This window comes from Taeniopygia guttata, chromosome 7 (assembly GCF_048771995.1).
Source record: "Taeniopygia guttata chromosome 7, bTaeGut7.mat, whole genome shotgun sequence".
NCBI classification, from domain to species: Eukaryota; Metazoa; Chordata; class Aves; order Passeriformes; family Estrildidae; genus Taeniopygia; species Taeniopygia guttata.
Window position 1 is genome coordinate 7,434,080 of NC_133032.1, and position 22,739 is coordinate 7,456,818.

Below are 22,739 nucleotides of genomic sequence, written 5' to 3' on the forward strand. Positions count from 1 at the left end.
AGGTGAGGGGAGTGCTGGCTCAGGGGACTGCTGAAGCATGTCACAATTCCTATGTAGGTCACTGGTTCATCTCCAATCTAGGTCAGCAGTGACCAGAACACCACTCGCCCCTGGCTGCTTGCGCAATAACTGGGGCAACAGGTCCAAGACAGGATGCAGCACTGGAGAGCAGTAAAATAAAGTTCTGCTTTTGGAAAAAAGGGGTTCACTCCCAGGGGCAAGTCCACTGGGCAGAGAGAGAGAAGCACAGAAAATGCTCTGTGGTAACTCTAGATGTGTGATGCATGAACCATAGACAGGTCCAAACTTGATTATTTGCTATCTTCAAGAAGTGGCTGCCCTGAACCTTTACCCTCATGGTATCTTCTCTCACACCACTAAAACTGCCCAAGGTGTGAGTGCTCAGAGAATACAGCCATCATTAGAAACACATTTAATAACCAATTTTGCTTTTGGAGAGAGTATTTCATTCCTGCCTCTGAGATGCTGTTAAAATAATAACAAAAAAGTCTTTTCATAAGAAATTTCTGGCACTTATGCTGCTATATATGTTACCCATTTTACAAATCCTAAAATTTAGGATCTATTTTTAGAACACTGAGAAGGGGTTCAAATTCTTTATTATTAGTTGATTATTCCCTTGGAGGCTGAAAGCCGACCACTGGGTCAGTCCCTGGACTCTACGGATTGGTTAAAAATACCAGATATTACTCTTAATATCTGAGTATAAGTTGAGATGCTACAGGTATGTGCAGCTAATGAGAACAGGTAAAAAGATGAGAAAAAATATGATTACCAGACAAGAATTTGCAATCTGTTTATATCAGCCTTATGTTTGATTTTACAGTCAATTTCTAAATTATGCTGCTGGATAAAGTAACTTACATAATTAATGCTACACTTAATAATAAAAACATCTCTGTTTTCCCCCACAAGTTTTAAGCACGCATAATCTTTGTAACCCTTTGCTTTGCAACATCAGTGTTAATTAGATCTTACATTTTTAACAGTTAAGTAACAAAAAGAATAATAACATTGCGAAACTTGGGTGAAGCAATCACAGCAGGGATTGACAACAGTCAGCTGCCTAATGTAAGTGCTTTTTAATTAAGATTTGAACAAAACTTTACTCAAGGGTTTAGATTTGGTTTAAATAGGCTTTTAGAATTAGGCTGTTCTATCCACCCAGGCAACATTTTTTCTAAGAATGTGGGACAGTAATTTGGAGAGTACTTTGGGGCAATCTCTTAAATCAGAGTGTTTCTTAACTAAACTTCTCACAATGAGCATTTTTTTGAGATAAATTTATTATCTGTTTCTGCTTGAAGGGAGGCATGATCATACTGTAATTACTGGAAAAGTGGTAGCTAATAACCCAAATCCAGCCAAAGAAACACCACCCCAAATGCCACAAAATACCCTTCCACATGCAAAACCACATGGGGGCTTTGATTTACTATGCTACACAACCCTGATGAACAAAAGCAGAGGCTGCAAGGAAGGGAAGCTCTCCCTTGCTGGAGGATCATCCCTTCTTTCGTGTGGGTGGTTCCTCAGCTGAATGGAGCTGATCCCAGAGCTTTACCTGATCGTCCCGGCAGATAAATGGCCATAGGAGCCACTCGCTGCTGAACTGCTTCTGGAGTTGTTGATATATGCCACAAGAGAGTTTGGGGAGGTCCTGATCATTGTCTGGAGATCAATGCTGGCATCAGAGAGTGGGGAGATAGACAGGGCTCGTTTCCGGCTTAATCTTGGAGTCACCCGCGGGCTCGAAAACCGGGACACTGCAGGAAAAGAGAGGCTTTGTCAGACAAGACCAGTGGGCTGCTCCCTTCCTGCAGGCAAGCTGGAAGTGCTGAGAACTGCTGCGCTCACGACTGCTGCAGGATGTTCAGGACCCAGGAGCAGCACAGGGACCAGCTGCCCTTTGATGGGAGGTTTCCTCTCTTCTGGGCGCTGAATCACAGGGGTCAGCAGCGCCATGAAAGCCTGCTTGCTTTGCTGTCCTCAGGGTACAGAATCCTGTCCATCATCCCCTTTCATAGGCACCAAATTAACTTAAAAAGGAGAAAGCCTACAAGGTTTCCATGAGCACAGCCATGTTGCCTCGGTGTCAGGAGCAGCAGGCCAGAGGAGCTGCGCATCCAAGCCGGGCGACCATTGCAAATGGTGAGTGCGTGCCTGTGTGTGTGGGGAACGGAAACCAAACGAGTGTGAGCACAATGCTGACCATCCAATTAATGGAGGAGGCGAGGCTCCAGAAACCCTGAAAGTAAATTAAGAGTTTTAAGAAAACCAATTTGGCAGCTCAGGCACAAAGTTCAAGCTCTCCCGCTCTGAGGGGACCTGCCAGTGCCTGGAACCTATTAGCAATTGTCAATCATTCAGGCATGAAGTCATTTCCAACCCTGCCAGGCCCACGTATGGATCTGCAATACATGTTGGGTCACTACTGTAAAAGCTTGGCACCCCTCAGTGTTTTGGCACCACTAACTGGAACGACTGACTTCACCCAAAGGAAACTCTGCCCAGGCCTGACGCACCTGCAGCTCTCTGGGGTGGCATGGATGGGAGCTGCAGATGGGCCATATCACAACTTTCCTCAGTACCAGGGCACCACATCCAAACCCTGCCTGCCTGGAATGACTCATCCTTCCAAAGCAAGCAATGTTTGGATTGTGTATTTAAAAAAAAAAAAAAAAAATCCGAGGGTAAAATATAGCACTTGGCAATGGGTCCTGACTGGTAATCCCTGGATCCACCCAGGGGTGCAGGAGGGCTCAGCTGCTTCAGCTTCTTCCCTTGATCAGCACAGTAATGTATCACCACATGACTTCTCCCGTGGTGGTCTCCCCCAGAAAGTATCCTGTACTATGGGTTTATCCTATTAAATGCTGTGAATAAAACACCGAACTGCCCAGACAGGCAGTATGAGCCATTTTCCTCTAGCTGGTTGAAGGCACTGATTTTGGCTGCATATCACTAAATACAAGCCTGACACTTTGTAAGAGCGTGAACTTTCTGTCCTGATGACAGTACTGGTATGTGAGAGGGTGAATGGGGTGTAGAATGAGGTAAGATGTATCTTGCTGGTGTGATCAAACAATTCCTTGATTTGTGTTGGCTCACAGCAGTCTGTGTCAGCATTTCCCTGAGACCAGTGGCTGGGTTGCAGTATCCCAGCCTCCACATGACTTGCCCATGCACCAAAGTGGCTCTGCCATTACCATGCCCAGGTGCTGTGTAATCTATGGGGTTTACTACCACCATCCTCTTAGTCCCCATAATGACACTCACTGCACAAGATAAATTACTTTCCCAGTGTGCCACTGGAAATCTAAGGCTAAGCTGGTACTTGAACCAAGCACTCTTGTGACTTTTGTTATACACCTAAGCAGCTTCAAGAGTGGCTAGATGCAATGCCTTTACTGAAAAACTGACAATATAGGAAATTTCTCTTAAAAATCAGATTGTTTACATTCAACATACATTCAACACATTCTTATAATATTTTGTACAACTACATTGTGCAGCCTCAGGGGGCAGAGAGATGCTAGAAAACATAACTGAAAGATCAGACAGCAAAGAGAAAGGGCAGCAGTCTATAAAAAACACCACGTGAGTGTTAAAGCTGTCCCACGATTTTGAGGGACTAGGCTCAAACTTCCCAAATGCTTGCAGCTGAAAGACTCTATGTGACACTTCCCTGGAAGTTAGAAAAGATGCAGCCACTTTCTAGAGGCACTGTGGACAAAACCAAATTGTGCAAATGAACTCCTCTCAGCAAAGGCTGGCCCAAAAGGCTGAAATGGAGACTTCCCAAACTTCCCATGTGGTTCTTGAAATCTGAGCCCTGCCAGAACCTTAGACCAAACAACGTGAAGGTTGCTTGGGCCTAGATCATAACGTTCCTCTGGCCATAAGGAATCTTGACTCAATACATGCACCACAACCTGGAAAGATCTGGGTACTCTTCCCAGTCCTCTTCAGCCACACCTCCTTGAGCAAGTTGCTGCTTCTTTCTGTGTCCCTATTTCCCAGTGTCATCTATTTAGATGTGCTCCTTTAGACAGGGCTTGTATTTTATTGTGTACATACTGCACCAAGTGCGATGGGGCCCCATCTCAGATGAGTTGTCAGGGTTTCTGTCCTACAGATAATATGCGTATTTCCAGATACAGATATTGTTTCCTGCATTTGCATTCCCACAGTCTCTTTCTTCTCTAACAGAAGGAAGCAGGCCAGATTTGACAGTCATATTTATCTCTGTTACTCCCACATCTCAAGGGAGATCTGTTTATTAATGTGCCACTTCCCTTGATAAATTACTAAATAGAAAGAAAAGCCTTGTACTCATTTCTCGCTCTTCCTTCACATGATTTATGCTCACTGTGCTGGATCAGCCATTGGTTCACATTAATTTGCAGAGGGAAGAAGACCTGATGTCCAACAGAAACCTGGATTTTAGCTGTGCAGATGATGTGGGCACTCCTCCCTGCTGCACACAGATGTGTCATTTTTTTCCCCATGTAAAACTCTGTGGAAAGCTGTCAGATTATCAAGCTCTCCTGGGAATTCTCCAGCCCAAAACCAGCAATATGCATTGTGTTAGTGTCCACTCTAATTTAGATCCTGCAAGTACTATGGGCTATCTGAAATGTTTGATAGCAGATCCAATAGGTTGGGCTTATGCTTTACACGAAAGCCTCTTAGGTCTTGCAGGCTTCCACAGAAAGCTGTGACCTAAAATCGTGCTACGGATGAACAATTCCTCTCTTCTTAATGACAGCCTGCCCAAGGAGCCTGGGAAGAGAATCGTCTGCGAAACAGAAAAGGAGTTTAGGCACGAGAAGAAACGCTCACTAGTGCATTTAGGAAGAGAGAATCTTTACAAAATTATTATTTAAAAGCAGATTAGCAACATTGGGATTTTTCTAAATAATAAAGTTTGCGTGATCTGAATCTCCGGATCTGAGGACATGGAGCACTAATGTTAAATGGTACCAGGCAGCAGCAGTGGCCAGCATTTGTGTAGCTGTACATAGCAAGGTGTTCAACACAGGCTGACTGACAGCCACTGGGGCATATAAGTGAAGTTCTCTGCTGCCTGAGGTCCAGTGTTGTTCTAAAAGAAAAACACACAACTGTTCAGCAGGGACTGTGCCCAGAGAAGTAACTAAAGGCGGGAGACACTTTTCAGACACACAGATGGAAAGCTTTGGGAACATTTATCACTAAGACTCCTCCCTCCTCTCCCCTTTCCAAAATGCCAACTTCTCAAAATGAACAGGATTAGTATAAAGAACTTTTTGATATTTGGAAAATATGTTGGGCGAAGTTCCCCAGACAGGTTAGAGCTGGGAGGAAAGTCCAGATTTCTTTGCTAGAAGGAAAGAGTATCCTTGGCACTTTCTTGTGGTGCCCATGAATTATCACATCCACCAGTTGCTCAGAAACCTCCCAAATGAAGATTAATCTACAACAGGCCAGTAATAACCAAATGGTCAGCTCTTACATGTGGTGGCTTGTGGACCAACTTTGGTGCCTGGTCCCAGTCCCCAAGGGCAGGATCAGACCCCTGAACTTGTCTGGGAGGTGGGAGCAGAACTTCCTGCTCTGACCACTTCTGTGGCCGTGGGCTATCAGAGGGATTCTACAAGAGATGTTTTCTTCTGGAGAGAGAATTCAGACCTTATGCCACACTAGGAAAGTGGCAGCAAAGCCCTCCTGAAAGAAATGCCAGACACTCAGGGGGAGCTCCTTCGAGGCTCCTTCAGGGTAAGGAAATCTCAGGCAACCCTTTACAGACAAACATGTGGCTGTGATCACGACAGCACAGGACCATCAGGGCTATGTGCTCCCTAACAGACAAGCCTGTAAGGCACATGGGCTGCAGATGGCTCACACCCTGCCTGCCCCCCTCACTGAAACCTGGCCAGAGCCACTGTTTCCCCTCCATCCCCTGGCCAAGCCCCAGGATAAATACTATGTTATCAAAATGGTCCTTCTTCCTCACCATTCACCAAGAAAACTCCATCCAAAGTGTACAGAAATATCCTCCCCACTCCCATCATCAAATGAAAACCAAGAGCACCATAAAAACACAGAACGGTCCCATAACTGATAAGCGGCAATAAACTACAAACACTCTTTGTGTAACCAGTTCCTTATTCCCCTCTCTCCTTCTGCAGAGGCAACACACCTCTTTTTTAGACTGCAGCAGATGCTGGACATTTGTTCTGGCACCAGACACTGCCCTGGGACCCTTCTTTCTTCTCTCCACAGGCTGATCAACTTTGCAGTTCAAGGAATACTAATGCTTCCCTCAAATCCTAGCTGAAAGACAAGGCTGCATTCTTCTACTCCCAATCCACAAGGTAACTGTTTAGTCGACCCAACTTGCATATGTAAATTGAATTCTTTAGAAACCAGAGTGCAGCAGGATTCCAGACACAGCACTTATGGGGTGCTCTGGGACTTTTTCTCTCTTCTGCACATATTTTTCTGGGGAGGAAAACAGCACTGCTGGCTAGAAATGGGTGGGAAATTGTTTCCCATTCTCTGAACCTTTTCTGAGATTTCAGCAAGTTTCCATTCTATGCTGGGACAAAGAAAACAAAAAAAAAAAAATAGGTCTTTGAGAGTTTTTAAGGAAGCAACTACAGGACGCGCCGTCTGCCCAGAGAAGCCAACATCTGGCTTGGTTGGGAAGTCATCTGTGATCCAGAACATCCAGCCTGCGAACCCAGGGCTGCTGTCCCTCCAGCCCCAGGGGAAGCACTTCCTTCCTAGGTCCCCATGAGGCTTGGCTCTCTGCTTTTGTCCTGATGCAGCAGTTGCTCCACATGAACCTGCTGGAGAGAGTCCTGAGCTCACCTCTCCCAGCCATGTGCCTGCCGACTGCAGTCACCACCCAGCAGCACTGCCAGCCCTGCTGCTTACTCTGCTGGCTATTAAATCATTTCTTTCAAGAAGAAAGACTCCAACAACACTGACTGAAAGAGGCTGGTGAAGCTAAATCACTGTTTGATTTGGGGAAATAAAGTCCTGCCTTGTGATTTGCCCACATCCCAGGCAACTGTGCCAGCTGCTGGCCATGCTGTGCTGAACAAAGCCTTTTCCCTCTTAAACTGCTGATTGCAAATCAAGACATTTGTGACACCATTTGTGGCACCAGGCAGCAAAATAAGGGGTAGAGATCCTCCCTCTAGCTCTAGAACTGGACAAAATGCAATGACAGCACTGCAGGGTCATCCCTGCTATTGGTAAGTGTAGCACAAACACATCTATACAGCTGTCCTGACATGAGGGACTACCTTAGACCTAACTTGTGCTCAAGATGTTTTTTTCCCATTCCCTTACTCAGCATGCACAACCCAATCACACTCTTAAAGCTGTGTAAAGTCATGGACTTAAAGATGACCTCTAATTTCTACCCTGGCATTATTTCAAACATCTGGCTCTTGTTCCTAAAGCTGCCACTACTCTGCTCACTGATCTCCTTTTCCTTTGTGGTCTCCAGTGATGAAATGGCTTTGCTTTGTACAGCACTTTGAGATTTGCTGGTGTACAGGGCTAGAACAGTAGCAGAATCGAGACAGTGTGGATAGACTCCTCTTGAGAGAGAATAGCTCCTCCTGAAGGGCTGAGGGTAATCACAGGAAGCCCTGTGCCTAGGGGAAAAAGCAGCTGGAAGTACTAAACATGAAAGTGGTAGCCATCTCCAGGGTCATTGTGTTCCCCACCAGTCTTTCCTGCCTCAGAGATACTCTTGCACAACCACTCTGTCACATGGAATAATCCACCATGTAGCACTACTTCTAAAAAAGAAATGCAAAAGATTGTTTTGGTCTGGTGAATAGAACCTGTAGATAGCCTCAAATGTACCCCATCAGCAATGCTGTGACATTGGAAAGTGATTAACTTTTGATTTGAAATTATAGGCTTTCCAGAAAATAGGATTAAGCCTGGATTCAAACTCCACTCTTGGATTTTGAGTCCCTGTTTGGATGGGGAAATGGCACAGGAGAAGCAACTGAATGGTTGTTTAGTCTCCACTGGGACTGGCCTGAACACCGCAGCAATTTGGTACAGAAAACTTAAATCTGGTCTACTTTACTGCTTTAACTTCTTCTAGCTGTACACTGAAAACTCAGCAGAGATGTAGCTCTGGGCAGCCCAGCTCAGTCACCATGTGCACATTCAGCAGGCCTGGCAAAGGGTTGGCACCAACAAGCTCCAGTTGCCATTTATATCCCATTACTTTTCCTGACTTTAGACATGTGATGGAGTGAAAAATACAGACAAAAAAACCATGAAAGCACTGAGAAATTCTCTGAGAAATGCAATTACAGGAACCAGAAAGGCACAGGTATGTGTCTGTGGAAGAATCACCACAGCCAGTGTCCACAGCTCCCATGGACCAACCAGCAGATGTTTGGAAGTGACGTGACACTGAATAGGCCAGATTTAATATATGCTTATCTCCTGCTTTTCTTTTTGCAGGTGCCAGTGTTATCACAGATGAATGATGGTGCTGCATGTGGTTTAACAAGAGCTACCTGCATTTTCTGCAAACTAATTCTTGTAAAGTTTCTATGTTCCCAGGCTCCCTGGGAAGAAAAGGGCTCTCTGAATGACAGATGCAGTGAGGTGGTGACTCACTGGGGGTTTATGCATGCTACTGATATTCTTGTCTCAGAAAAACACCATAAGAGGATGCTTTATTAAATTATCTGTTCAACTATTTACTTAGGCCATGCTGATTTAAATTTTTGAAATAACTTTCTAAAAAGAGAAGGAGACACTGTCTCCTCATTGAGCATTTCAGAGCCATCCATTTTACTCTCTGCTTTAATAATGTACAATTTCTCTTTTCTCTGGGTGATGGATAAACCCAGGCACATGGATTGGTACTGGACTGGTGCTCCTTTACACATTCTTAAAAAGTAGTGTCTTGTGCCACATTCTCATAATGTTTGAAAATTTCCATCTCGTGCAGAACATGTGAAGACCCAGAAAAGGCTTTCCAGTTAATCACCAACAAAACTTTTTCAAAAGATTGTAATAAATTCTTGGTGAGCCCTGGCTCTGCAGTGAATCATGGTTATGAGCTTGGCTGCATGAAACGGAGACCTTTGATACATGATTCACCGTAGAGCTGTTTTCAGGAGAAAGCAAACAGTACGAGTCTTCTGCCAAGGGGAGTATCTCAGTACCTCAGATAAAGATTGATCTTCAGCAAACCAGAGGATGAGCATCTTGGTGTGCTGGGAGCCAGGCTGCACCACCATGAAAACAGTTGTGTTTGCTTCCCTCACTGGTTGTTTATCTGGCACTTCAGTGAGGCACTGCTGGTCAGAGATGGACTAATAAGGAGGCAAGGAGGAAGGAGTCTTGTTCATGAGCCCGAGGGGAACTTGGCAGGGCTTGTTTGCACCCATCTGCTACAACCACAGGCATTAACCCTTGCGAGAGAATACAGAGCAGTCTTACTGACCAACTGCTTTGTAGAAGAGAAGCCTGGGATATATTTTGGGTGTTAGAGGGCAGGATGGTACCAAGGAGCTTGTTCTCTCTCTTTCAGACTGGTATCGAGGTTCCAAAATAATCTAGGAATTGCCAGCACAAAATGACTATTCAGGTAAAACTTCCACAGCAGCCACAGATGAGAAACTGTTTTTCCATTAGAAGTATCTGTAAACTCCCATAACTGAAAAGCCAGAACAGCTTTTATCATTCTAAACCAGTCACTTTATGAAGCAGCAAGACCACAAAGTCTTTAATCTTAAAAGCTCAACAACAGAAACTTTGAAGCGGTAATGAAATGATGCAGATCTCCACTGCAAAAATTGTAATGGTCCACAGGCAAATCCAAAGACATCCCAGGAAACAGACACCGAATCTGAAAGTTGAGCTGAGATTTTTCCTTCTTGCAGCAGAAATAAACCCCAAACTGCCCTCTGTAATATTTGTACAACCAGTTCTTGCAAGATGTAGCATGAAGTGAAAGGAATGCCATTTCTAACAGCTCTAAAAATCATTTGGACCTCATATATGCTTCCAGATAGGCTCTTCCCAGGGCAGCAGTCAGGCCACAGGGGTGACTCAGCACTGCAGTGCCTAACATGATTCTATTTCTTCTTCATGCAGCCAGGAGAGAAAGCTTTCTGGGTTTATAACACACATGCTATCACAAATACCACATTCCTGCTTTTTTAAATTTCCTTGCTCTAAGTACTATTTTATTCTTTCCACTGTGTCTCCCCATTCAGGTATTTTCTCTCCTTGTGGACCTGAGAGGTCCCAACCAAGATGAGATGTCTACTGTGCCTAGTCCAGCTTTGCATGCACATGGCCCAGCTACACCCCAGACACCAAGAAGGCAAAACACAGGGTGGGATGAGGAGCTAGAGATGTAGTTTGTCCCCAGGCACACTCTGGTCGCCCATGGTCAATGCAGCAGGACAGCAGCAATGGCCAGCTTGCTGGACCAGCCCATCTCCTACCCATGCTGCAGCCATGCCATCCTTCCTAAGACAGCAGGATGCATCTATTTTAGGTTATGTGTATTTTATATATATCTATGGAAGGAGGTGACCTTTTAAGCCATAAATCACAATGCAGCACCCAAAAGCTCCAGCAGGGCAGAGTGACCACATTCAGCAACCTCCACCTGGAGGGCAGTCCCATCCATCTATCCCAAAATTTTAGCCATGCCATAAAGAACCCAAGCTACTCACCATCAACAGGGCTGAGGTAATCATGGAGGTGGGCTGTGCTGGCTGCTCCCCCACCCTGCATGAGGAGGTCCCCATAGGGGTTTGGGTGGCCGGCCATCAGCGTCATTTGGTGGTAGTAGTCAGCAGGGTTGGCTCCCGGTGGTGGCGGTGGCAGCCCGAAGAGGCCTCGTTCCTTCAGGTGCTCATGAGCCACTGTTGGAGTCGCAGGCGAGGAGAGAAACATGGGGAGAAGGTTCCCAGTGCAGTGTTAGACCTTGGAGCTGACGCCGGCAGCCCCGGCTCCCCCCGCGCCCCCCGCCAGCCCCAGCCGCACGGCTCCGCGTAGGGCGCGCGTGACGTGAGCTTGGGCGTGCTTCTGTGGACAAAGGAGACCAGGCTGGGGCCTCTGCATTCCTCCATTTCCGCAAATTTATAAACAATCTCTCGTTCCCCCTTCTAATAATCCTCCCGTTCGGACGCAGCCAGCACCCCTGGGAGGGGGGGAGAGGGCCCAGGCTGCCGACAGCAGTAACCCTGTCAGCATTAACATCCCTGCCTATTAGGAAGGAAAGACAAATGCAGCCCAGTTCCCGATAGCAGCGTGAGGAAATTAAAGCCAAGGTCTAATGCATAGAACTAGGTTTAGTGTCTGGCAGCATAAAACCATTTTGGCTGCCAAAGCCAATTACACTCACTTTCTCCCAGCTGTAATTTTTCAAACCTGCCTCCCCACCCGCTTGCCCCATTAACTTATTTACCACCACCTTAAACAAGGAAAAAAAAAAAAAGAAAAGAAAAGGAGGACAAGAAAAGCAACCCAAAATGTAATGCCTTTCTTCCACAGCAAACAATGAAGCTGGTTTTGGAAGGAGAGGATAGGGCAGAACACACACACACACAAGCCATGAGAAGCTCTCTGGCAGGGGCCTGTGAGTTCCAATAACGTTTTAAGGGGAAGGAAGAAGAAGACATATGTATGACCCCATCACTATAGTGATGTTGTTTTAGCCATACAAGACAGTTTTATGTTGCCAGACACTAATCCAAGGGCCTTGTTGCTCTCTGGTTCACTTTGCTTTGCAGTGTTGAAGGACCGCTGGCCCCAGCAGCAGCTTGGGAGCTGAGGGATGTTGGGGTTTGCTGGGCATGCAGACACCAGGTCCCCAGCTATTCCCTGGACACTGAGCCAGCCACCTGCAACTGTGTAATGAAGCTCTCCTGATGAAGTAAGGCATGACTTACACCTAGCCAAGTGAAAGCAGTGTTGTGCATTTTCCTCTTTCCCTGTTGGATGTCTTTGTCCCCAGCTCCCCAACATGAGGTCTGATAGGGCTCAGAGAGCATGATCACCTCTGCCAGCACCCAGCACCAACTCCCCACATATTCTCCTTCCCTGAAGGTTGCTGCAGAGCAGCTCAGGAGTAAGGAGGAAGAAAATATGGCCCCTCGCCTTCACTCAGCAGCCACGCTGACCCCAGACACAAAGCCAACAGGGATAACCCAGCTGGTGTTGTCTCCTCTGTAATATCAGTCTCAGCCAGGCCAGGCAGCCAGAACAATTGTGACCCTCTCTGGGGAAAGCTGGGTCCCAGTCGAGACATAAGAACAGGGAAGCTCCTAAGAGAGAAAGAGCGCTGCAGAAAGGAACGTACTTTAAGCAAAATATTTATAATATGATCCAGCAGTAATAGCTATTCTCACGCTCTGCTTTCTCAGTGCGATGATGCAAAACAAATGTGTAGTTAAAGGGGAAAAAAAAGAAACAACAAAAAGAAAAAGAGACAGCTCTCCCACTTCAGAGAGCAGCTGTGGAGTCTTTGCAGCTGTAAATCCCCGGGTTTTAGGGAATTTCAGTCCTGGTGAGCTAGAAAATCACAGTAGCACAGTGCCTTACCGTCGGCAGGACTGAGGCCCCTGGCAGCAGAGATGACGGAGAGCGTGGGGCTGCTGTGCACAGAGCGGAGGTAGTGCTCCATGTGGGGTGCCACGTAGGGGTGAGGGGGGCTGAAGGGCGACTCGCCAGGCCCGGCAGGGTGCGGAGACAGGCGGATGAGGGAGATGTCGGAGATGACAGGGCTGCCGCTCAGAGGAGGAGGCCTGGGAAGGAAAGCAGAGACACGCCGTCAGTCACAGCCACCCAGAGCACGCGCAACTGCTTGCCACCCTTCTCTGTCCTGCCCCACAACCTTCACCCACAAGAGAGGAGTTCAGCCACACAGTGGGACAATCTTCTCTTCTTGGCATATGCAGAGTCTGAAGCTCCCAAGCTTCCTGTGGACATGCACCAGTATTGCACTAAATATGTATTTGTGCAAGGTGGCTCACCCCAACTGGGCTGCTATGGAAAGGGGCATGAGCTGCTTTAGGCAGTGCCTGTGTACAGAGGAGGCATGGAACACACCCGGTGCTAGAGATCCCACTCCATCTCCTTGGACAGGGAGGCTGCCCACACAATGACATTTGAGGCAAACCTGGGGTGTGCAAGCTCCTCACTGCCCCTGGATATCCAGATGTCTAGAGCTGCCATATGCAGAAAGCCCTACACAGGGCTGTGCAAGGATGGAAATATTGCAAGAAGAACTCATGTGATCTTGAGCTGTGCTTTGCTCAGCCCAGCATGCATGGCCTGGCCCGTGCTGGTGCAGCAGCCCCACCTCCTGCGTCCATCATGGCCAGCACAAACCTCCTTGACAGGTTGGTGGTATGGTTCAGAGGGCAAAAGTTCATGAGAGGTTTTACAGCATGCTTTCTGGGGGCCGCCTCTCTTAAATCCCTCAGATCTTCCCCAGGCCAAGTGCTACCTGAGAATAAAGTCAGTAAATACTGAGGGATTCAGCAGGTAACAAAAAACCATCACATGCATGTTTCAGTGCTTAAGCAGTTTTTTGAAGGGTGAACAAGGATGGAAGAGAAAGTTTACAGACTTCTCCCAAGCACGTGCCCTACTGTACCCTCCAGCCTCTTAGACAAACCACAGAGGGTGCAAAGGAGAAAAAGTTACTCACCCTGACCTGAAATGCAGAAAATCTGAGCTAGACACCAAAGGAGGCAGAGCTGTCATTAGGTAAAACAAAAGAGCAAAATCTGCTTTGTATTAGATCTCTCTGTACTCACAGACTGCTGGAAGCAGAGCTGGCGTTGACACACAGGTCACAGCAGGGACAGCATTTGTCCCTGACTGGGTGCTCTGGCAAAACTGAGGGAGATGGATGTGCACCCCATGGGGCTGCACCCCGAGCACAGAAGACAACAGGGATTTGGAGGTCAGGGGTCTGGGATGTGGGCTGATCTAAGGGAGGGTATTACAAAGGCCCTTCACTACAACTATTCAACTATGCCATTAGTGAGTGCACGGAAGATCTGTCTCTCCATGCACAGACAACCACAAACACGAAGATCTGAGCAGTTTCAACACGCCACCAGCACCTCAGGATCTCAGTCCCACCCTGCCTTATCAACAGTTCAGGTGCATTTTAATTTATTTGTAATACTTGCATATCAACAAAACCACACAGAAATGTAATATAAGCTTTGCAGACTTATTCAGCAATTTAACGAGCGTGTTTGTCTTTGTTTGATCTTCTGTGTGTTTCTCTGTCTTTCTGATAAATTAGTAAACCTTGTGGTCTTTTGAACACTTTCTGCTGATGGGTAGTAAATTAAATGCCTGCTGAAATATTTATAGTTCAAAGTACTTTGCTGTAGAAATGCACTCTACAGTGTGGTAGAGTGCACACTCGGTGGTGTGAAATACCAGGCAGTGAAAACCTGTCACACATAAAGGCTTTGTGGAGATGCACAGCCACCAAAACAGGTGGCTCATGAGACCCAGGCTGGGGTTTTGCCAGAGAAACACCCACCAGCATCAACCCTGTTTTCTTTCATGACACTGAAAGACGAACTGATGATGGCATGGCTATTTCAGACCTCATAACCTCCCCACCTGTGTTGCCATGGCCTTCCATTACCAAAATTATGGGGTGACCAAAGTCACTCCCTGGTGCCTCTCGCCATGACGTCAGCCGTGGCGGCGGCGAGCTCAGGAAGCTGCAGCCGAGGCCGCTGGGGCTGGTTTCTGTCGAGGCTGCTAATAAAGGCATCCGAGCACGGAGCCGACCAATTTATTTCTACCGGGGAGGAGGGAGAAGTGAATCAAAGTCTCTGTTCCAGATTTAGTTTCAATTCATTTCTAATAATCTCCACCGCCTCATCTGGAAAAAATGAAACAGGATTAAAAAAAATGATGTCATTAAGAAAACATCTGACTAATTTTTCTTCTGACGAAGACTTAATATAAGTGAGGGGCGATGTAAATTAAAAGCAGCCCCAATCTTCCCTGGGCCACAGAGCCTGCCTTAATACATAAGCCATGAAAGAGGTTTTCTTACATATACAATAAGTTCCCTCTTTCATCAGTACTCACAGCTTCTCCCAAAAGGGTTGTGAACTTCTTTGATGCAGTCCTGGAACTATGTATTACCAGGTTTACGAGCCTTTGGAGCCTCTGCTGATCAAACTGTGAGGCCGACATCTAAAATGCGTATAACAATATGAAGGGTTTGCTGTTCATTTTCTCTGTGCTAAATTAGGCAGAAATGCTGGAGTCCCTCAGAATAGGAAAACTCCACCCTGAACAAAGAGGTAACACTGGGAAAAAGATCAAGAATTTCCCCAAAATGCATGCAGCTGGAAACACAGCTGGTGTTTGAACATGAGGTTGGCCCTGTGCACAAAGACTGGGCTAGAGGGTAGGCAGCTTCTTATGGCTCTGCTTAAATTCTGTCCTTGCTCACTGGTTCATCTGCAAACTAGGACAGCCATACTCCCATCAAAGTCTGGCTTCTGTGAGCCCTCCCAGGCAGGGATCACCTCTCACTGTTGTACACCTACAATCCTAGCAAAACAACATCCCACACTGCAGCATGTCACAAAATAACGTGGCTTCCAGGAGCTGCTTACCAGCAACAACTCACTCAGCCAGGGGCATCCTCTGCTCCTAACTCCCCAGATGTTTGATTTTCCACCACTTTTTTCCCAACTGCATTATTTCTTATCTCATCCCACATTGAGCCATCACACTGCCACTGCAGCTACACAGTGAGAGGCAGCTGTAGCCTCACAGGTCTGCTCCTTGCAGAAGAGAACCATCACATAATGACCTTTGGAGGCACTGGATGAGAGATGAAGCAGTGCTGGAGGAAGGCAGCTCTGTCTCCATGTCCAGCTCACATCCAGGGTGTGCAGGGCCCTCCATGCCCATCTCCCAGACCCTGCAGTGGGACAGCCTTCAGCTTGGTGTGGTGAACCAGCCCATGCAATGAAACCATGGTGCCAGAGCTGTGTTCCTCAGCCTGTGCATTGAGCCCTCTGTCCAGACCTCTGCTAACTATGTCACTCCCTGTTTCTTTCCTAGATCCCACAGACGGCACAAGGAAAACACCCCACCACCTGAGGGAGGGCTCCTGGCTTTGCTGAATGCAATGCTGTAAAAATGTTGCTGTCTGCAGTGGGATGAGGGATTTCACCTGACCACATATATATCTGGAGAAAGTGGGATTCTGGTTTTCAAATAGGCTAAGAGAATCGGGTGTCCAAACACCATTAAATTTAATGTGAGCCAGGGACCTGTTTTCCCCGTGGCTCCAGCAAGAAGCCCAGGCTCTATAATTAATGCTCAGGATTTGTAGAGCAATTTGCATCTCTGATGAAGCACGGAGCCTGGATTCATTTCCCTCCCTACCCAGCAGTGGCTTTTCCTTTGCTGCTCTTTAACAGAGGGAGACACTGAGGTGCGGGGGACATTACCTGATGCCACCTAAGGGCTGCAGGTGGTGCTGGGGGCATACAAGCTACTAAAGGCTTTAGAGAGTAGGTCTTTACCAGTGTAGTGGATGACCCCTCTGGGAGAGAAGAAATCCTGGCACAATTTACCTGGCTTCAGCTGCCTGCGAAGCAGAACTGTGGGGCAATGGTAACACTTGACAGCAGAGAAACACAATCAGCAGAAGGAGAGATACCAGCATCTGAGACATGATACACACTGCCTGTGGGACACTGGCAGACTTCTGGTGGTTTCCCAGGAGCTGGTCACTCCATAACATTCCTTCACTGGGGAGAAGAGATCTGTTTAATTTTCTTGCCTCTTGCTGAAAGGAGTGACAGCTTGTCTGAAGCTCTGCAGTGTCATCCTGAAGTCTGGGGGAAGGAGCTGGCAGTTTTCTTTGAAAACTGAGGCAAAAAAAGCTCAGCCCGTGGTTTTCAGTGAGGCAGAGCACCATTCTCCCTTGGAGAATGTGTGTGCCCTTGGAGCCTGGCAGGTGCTTGTCTTTGATGCCGCTGCTGGATGCAGTGCTGAGAAAGAAGCCTTGTGGTCCCATGGCAGAGGAGCAGCATCCTCTCTGAGGAATTGGGCTGGGCTCCTGGGAAGGGAAAACCTCAGGAACTGGCAAAACCAGAGCTGGCTGCTATGAAAAGAATTGGGGTGACTTTTTACCGCTCTCCCTCAGTGGACATGCATCAGCAGTTCTAAAATCTTGTGTGACGGGGCAACATCTTGTCACTGCTGTGAGTCTGCAGCCTCTGCAAGGGACATTCAGCAATGAATGTAACAGTTAAAGAAGTTGCATATTTCTGAAATAATTTCCATCAGTTAAATAAACCCCAGAAAAATGTGGACAATTACCAAGCACTAATGTTCCATGACTAGTTTAAATTAATACTTAAGTGACAAATAAATTCATTCTGCAGAAAACAAAGGGCTGAATACTTTTCCATATGCTTAATGGAATATGGACACTTGAAGGCAATTGTTTTGCTCTACAATAAAGAAATGCATAGCTGCTAAACAGACATAGAAGCATGGAACAGAACTACTCATGGGGAGGGGTATCATACTCTGGTAGAGTTTTGCTATTAAAAAAAGTGCTTTTAAAACCAACAGTCATTTTAAAACCACAATTTTAAACCCCAAAACTTCATTTTGTTCTGTTTTACATAAAACTTCCTAGCCTGTTTTTTCAAGTCCTGTGTACTGAGAACAACACCTTTGTCTGAAGGAGATGGAGGAAAGCCATACAGATGACTGGAAAACGGACTGCTCTCATGGCAGACACTGTATGGATGGGATGCCAAAGCTGTATTCAACAGGAAACCTAAAGTGCCCCAGGATTCATGCTAAATGCTTCAGTCTAAACAGCTCTCACCAGCCGCTCAGCGTCACCTCTGTTTATTTCTGATTTAAAGTCCCTTACAACAGGAAGGGCGAGAGGTCGCAACAGTTCTGCGGTACCCTGAGGATCAAACCCTCAAAACAAGGTAACTTCCAGAGGTCAAACCTGGGCCACGACTATCAAATTCACATGGCATTTGATCATCCACAAAGATTTCCCTCCCTGCCGTCCTCGCAGCTCGGAGAGCTCCAGGGAGCGCAGGGCAGCCCGGTAATGAGGCGATGGGGAATCACTCGCTCTCCCCAGCTCTCCCAGCACTGCAACAAGTTGATAATTACCCAGTAAAGTGACCTGATGATCGAATATAAGACTATCAACGTGGAGAGCCGGCCTCTGTGTCCCTCTACAAAGAGATCGAGATGGGGACTCCAGAGACATCACTGCTATCTCCCAGCCCCCACTCCATTGGGATGCACAGCACAAGTAATATATTTTTCCCCTGCATCTTCTCAGCTCTAAAATAAGGTTAATAATTTTTTTTTTCATACTCACAAAGAGGAATATATAGAAAATCAGAGCTACCATGGCTAATTCAGCAGTTAATGCTCTCACTTATGTTATAGAGATTGTGAATCTGAGCAAAAATTGTTATGGCTTTTCTGCGGAAATTTAATGGACATGTTTCATGCAGGCCATATTTTCTCGTCTCCCCTCAAACGTGTCTTTGATCAAGAAAGGAAGCATAAAAGTAATAATAAAAGGTTTATAACAATAAAATATTGATTTTAAAAGATATTTTTATCAACAAGGGTAAGTTCCCATTAGATGGGTTTATGGATGGAATTGGTAAATTCAGCATTGCAACAAGCCTGTACAGCAAAACGAGATGCTTTTTTAAAAGATGAGCTTTAAGTGCACAACAAGGTTTGGATTTCTAATAGTAGGAAATAGTAATTTCTCCCACTGTAGAAATTAAAGAGGGGAATCCTATGCAATCAATGTTGCAGATGTCAGATCAGATAACTGTGATAATTCCATTGGGCCTTAATAGATAAAAAACTCTGAATATGAAATCCCTTATTTGTGAATTTGTGGTTTGGGCAGCGCTTTGAGAAGGATTTAGGTAGACACTATGAAAATCCCACTCCACATCCATTGGCAATAGTAGTTGTCATGCCTTAAATCTAATCTTGAACTACTGAAATCAAAGAAAACTCTGCCACCAATGGAAAGAGCAACAAGAACACAACTCCTATGTTTTTCATCTACACAGTATCATAATATAAGGCAGGTACAATTTCTTTGCATGATTTTTTTCCCTGTCCCTTAGACTTCAAGCTACTTCTAGCTTGTGAGTAATTTAAAATACTTGCTTTGGGTAAGTAAAAGCAATTTTTGTTACAAAAGTGGGAAAAAACGGTGGTAAACATCTTTCACTTTTCCTTTAGAAAGATGATTCCATATTCAAACATATCTGACTTCAATCCTACATCTAAAATATCTAAACCCAAGAACAAATCAAACAACCTATTTGATGTCACCTGATATATATAATTTTTTAATAATGAAATCAAAAGTGTTTTGGTTTAGAGTTTGAAACCTTTGAAATATTTTTTCAGCTAAATTCTACCATAAGTTAGTAAGGTTTTTAAGCTCACAGGTTGCCAGCCTCAGTGGGGTCTGGGGCAACTTTTGGAGAGAGCAAAGGTGGGAGCATGAGCACAGAAATTGGTTTTCAGATTAAAAACTCTCCTGACCACATATGGTTTCTCATTGCATTTGTGCTGCATCTACCACAAGAAGGGTCTAGTATTGGCTGACATTTGTAGTCGCAACTGCAACACAACAACAATAACAATATTTGCTTTTAAAATGGAAGAAAACCGCAAATTTTTATAAGTAAGGTTGCCCTCCATTATATGGCACACAAAGAAGCAAGACATCAAAGGTGGAAATTAGAGTTGATACGAGACCTTCAAACCCTAATCAAATTAGTGTCTGAGGGAGAGATCTTTGATTTAAGCTTAATAGTGGTGATTTTTTCTCAGATTGTTTTATACTTAATCAGCCACACAACCCACTGTGCAGACATATGTTCCAAAAGCACATCAAAGCAAGTAAACATTCTGTTTCAGATCCTAATATCCTATTTTTTATCTAATTATCTTACTTACATGATCTTTTAATTTAAATTCTGAAAGCTCACCTTTTCATACAAGCTTTCCTTTAGGAATGGAGGTAGAAGGATGACCAGCTCAGTTCTTGTGAGATACTTACCAAAAAAACTGCACAACGAATAAATCAAAGCACAACAGATGAGGCTCTAAGATAGTTTCTTGAGAGATTAATGATGAAAGACTTCAGAGAAGAAGCATATTTTAAGAAGGGGAACTTCAAGGAAGGTAGCTGAGGGGGAGAGAAGGAAGAAAAGTGAGTGAAAAGGCATGAAGGAAAGCATGGATAGAAGTGTAGGAGCCAGAGAAAGCAAGCCAACCTAAGGAGCAAACCTGGAGGCATGTGAGCTTCAGGGTGAAACCACCAGGCATGAGAACTTGATTCCAGTAGTCACAAATTTTGAGAGTTGGGGTGTCAAAATGCTGCAAGGTCAGGGTGGGGAGGGGATGAAGGCTGTGCAGTGGCATGGCTGATTGAAGGAGCAAGTGAGGTAGGAATCAGTGGGGAAAAAGATGGGGAGAGGTGCAGGCGCAGACCAGATTCTGATGGCAGAGCTGAGGGAGATCTGAGAGGAGTCAACCCTGGTGTGGGGATGTGGGAAATGGGTGTTAGAGAGATGTGTCGGATGTGACACAGCCATTTCTCTGCATCTCATTGTTTTCCCTTGGGACACATGTTGAGGATATTAGCACTTTCAAGTGAATACTTTGCTTGTAGCTGTGAAGAAATTGGGCTTGGGAAAACAAATGGAAGTGCATGTTTGTGGGGAAGAAATCTGAGTTTTTGAATCCCTGCCCAGTGTCTTCTTCCTATGCTACTTTTGGGTGGAGGCCTCTCTCCCTTAAAAGGTTATAACATTCAAGTGCTACGGAAGGGTTTAGCATTTAAAAGACAATTCCTATACTACTTTGGAAAAGTCTGCTTCCATGTTATGCCAGCACTAACCCATTGAGGAGAGAGAAAGACAGAGGCAGCAACACCACAGCAACGGGGCTCATGGAAGAGTCAGGCAAACCACAAAAAATGCTTATTCATTCATTACACTTTAAATCTGCCTTGGCTCCATACCTGTCATATCCCAGAAAAGCAAAAAAAGACCATTCCTCTTCATCATGACTGTAATACAATCAACTGGCTGCAGCATTACTCTAACCAACGTTAACTAACAGAGTCTGTGTCTGACATCTATAATTTCATGTTAACAAATTAGGTAAGACTCCTGCATTTCCTGGTACCTTGAATGCCCAAGAAGCTCATAACTTTTCTTTATATGCAAAATGTCAGGGAAAGGGCAAACAATGTTATGCCAGAAGACCATAGCCAAATCACTTGGTTGGAATGTGCTGTAAATCACGGGGTGAATGGAAAATGAATCTTTGTTCCAGGACAACGACTTCCAGCATTAATGTTTCTGCTAATATGCTCCTTTTCTGTTGGGAATGTCCTCTTCCCATAATCCAAGGTCCTATATCTTAAAACCTATAGCTAAACAAGACACCAAGGAAGGAAAACCTACATCCAATTAAGTACAAAACTCTGAAATGTCCTGCTTCTCTTTTATAAAGTACGGGGGAAAATCATTGGTGTTCAAGCCTTAGAAAAATGACACACTTGCCCTAAGCAGCAGTAAGCTGCTGTAACTAACTGGCAGTAACCAAACCCCATAGTTTACAAAGAGGAATATAACAAAATGGGAACAGGTACAGCACAGATCTCTACAGAGCCTTTCCAGACACAGCAGACAGAGGAGCTCCGTCAGTACGTAAAGGTGACTGTGATAGCTGCACAGAAATACATCTCACACACACACAGACACACGCCAGGCATTCTGCTGGTGTGCTGTGTCTGTACCTGCCTCTGGTGCATCACAGCACAAAGGAGTAAGAGACATGCCTTCCCACAGTAACAAAGCTTTTGGTTGGGGCTCCCTGGGTTTTCTGCAGGAATTAATTTTACTGACATTTGACACATTTTAAACAGCAACAGTACTCACAGTAACCTCCAAAGGGAAATATTCCCGAACAATATATAATAAATACATTGATTTCTAATAATAACCATCTGCCCTAAATCTTTTTGCTGACAGGTTTAGTTGGACCAAAGGCCCTTTTCACATCTACTTCATGACAGCTCCCATCACTACATAAAGACTTTGAAGTGCCCTAACATGCAGTAAAATGCGAGATAACCTACCAAACTGTCAATATTTCTTCACTTCTAAAAGGAAATGCTAATGGCACTCAAAGAGCTCAAGATGTAATGTAAGATCTGATCCAGCAGACTGGCTGATCTAACCAGCCTTTGCTTTGCACTGAGGATGCTGAAAAGCAAGCAATTATATGGTGAAAAGCAGAACTAGGTAAAAGTTTTTCACTGATATGACTGCAGGGAATAAACGCTTTTTATTTCAAACAAGCTTTTCTCTTGAAGTATCTGGAGTTTTCTGTACAAAATAAGAGAATTAACAATAAATCAGCACTTCAACATTAATTTCTTCTTTTTAACCTATCACTTTTTTTTCTCTTTCTATTTGCCTTTTTAACATTAGAAAGAAAATGAACATGAATGAGACATAAATATTTTTTTTTTTTTTAATCTGGACAGCATTCTGCTAGGGTTTAATTTTGCATAGGGAAAAGTTATGCACAAAAAATTCAGAGAAAGCAGTCTG

General features: G+C 45.2%; 1 protein-coding gene across 1 annotated transcript in view; it reads right to left on the reverse strand.

Moving 5' to 3' along the window:
• Positions 1-22,739, reverse strand: part of GLI2 (GLI family zinc finger 2) — a 187,113-nt gene that overhangs the window by 27,092 nt on the left and 137,282 nt on the right. Inside the window, exons 4-6 of the mRNA XM_002190573.6 lie at positions 12,619-12,821; positions 10,746-10,937; positions 1,586-1,787 (exon numbers count right to left, since the gene is read on the reverse strand). Coding sequence (XP_002190609.5) covers positions 1,586-1,787; positions 10,746-10,937; positions 12,619-12,821 — 597 coding nt within the window. The remainder of the gene's footprint in view (positions 1-1,585; positions 1,788-10,745; positions 10,938-12,618; positions 12,822-22,739) is intronic.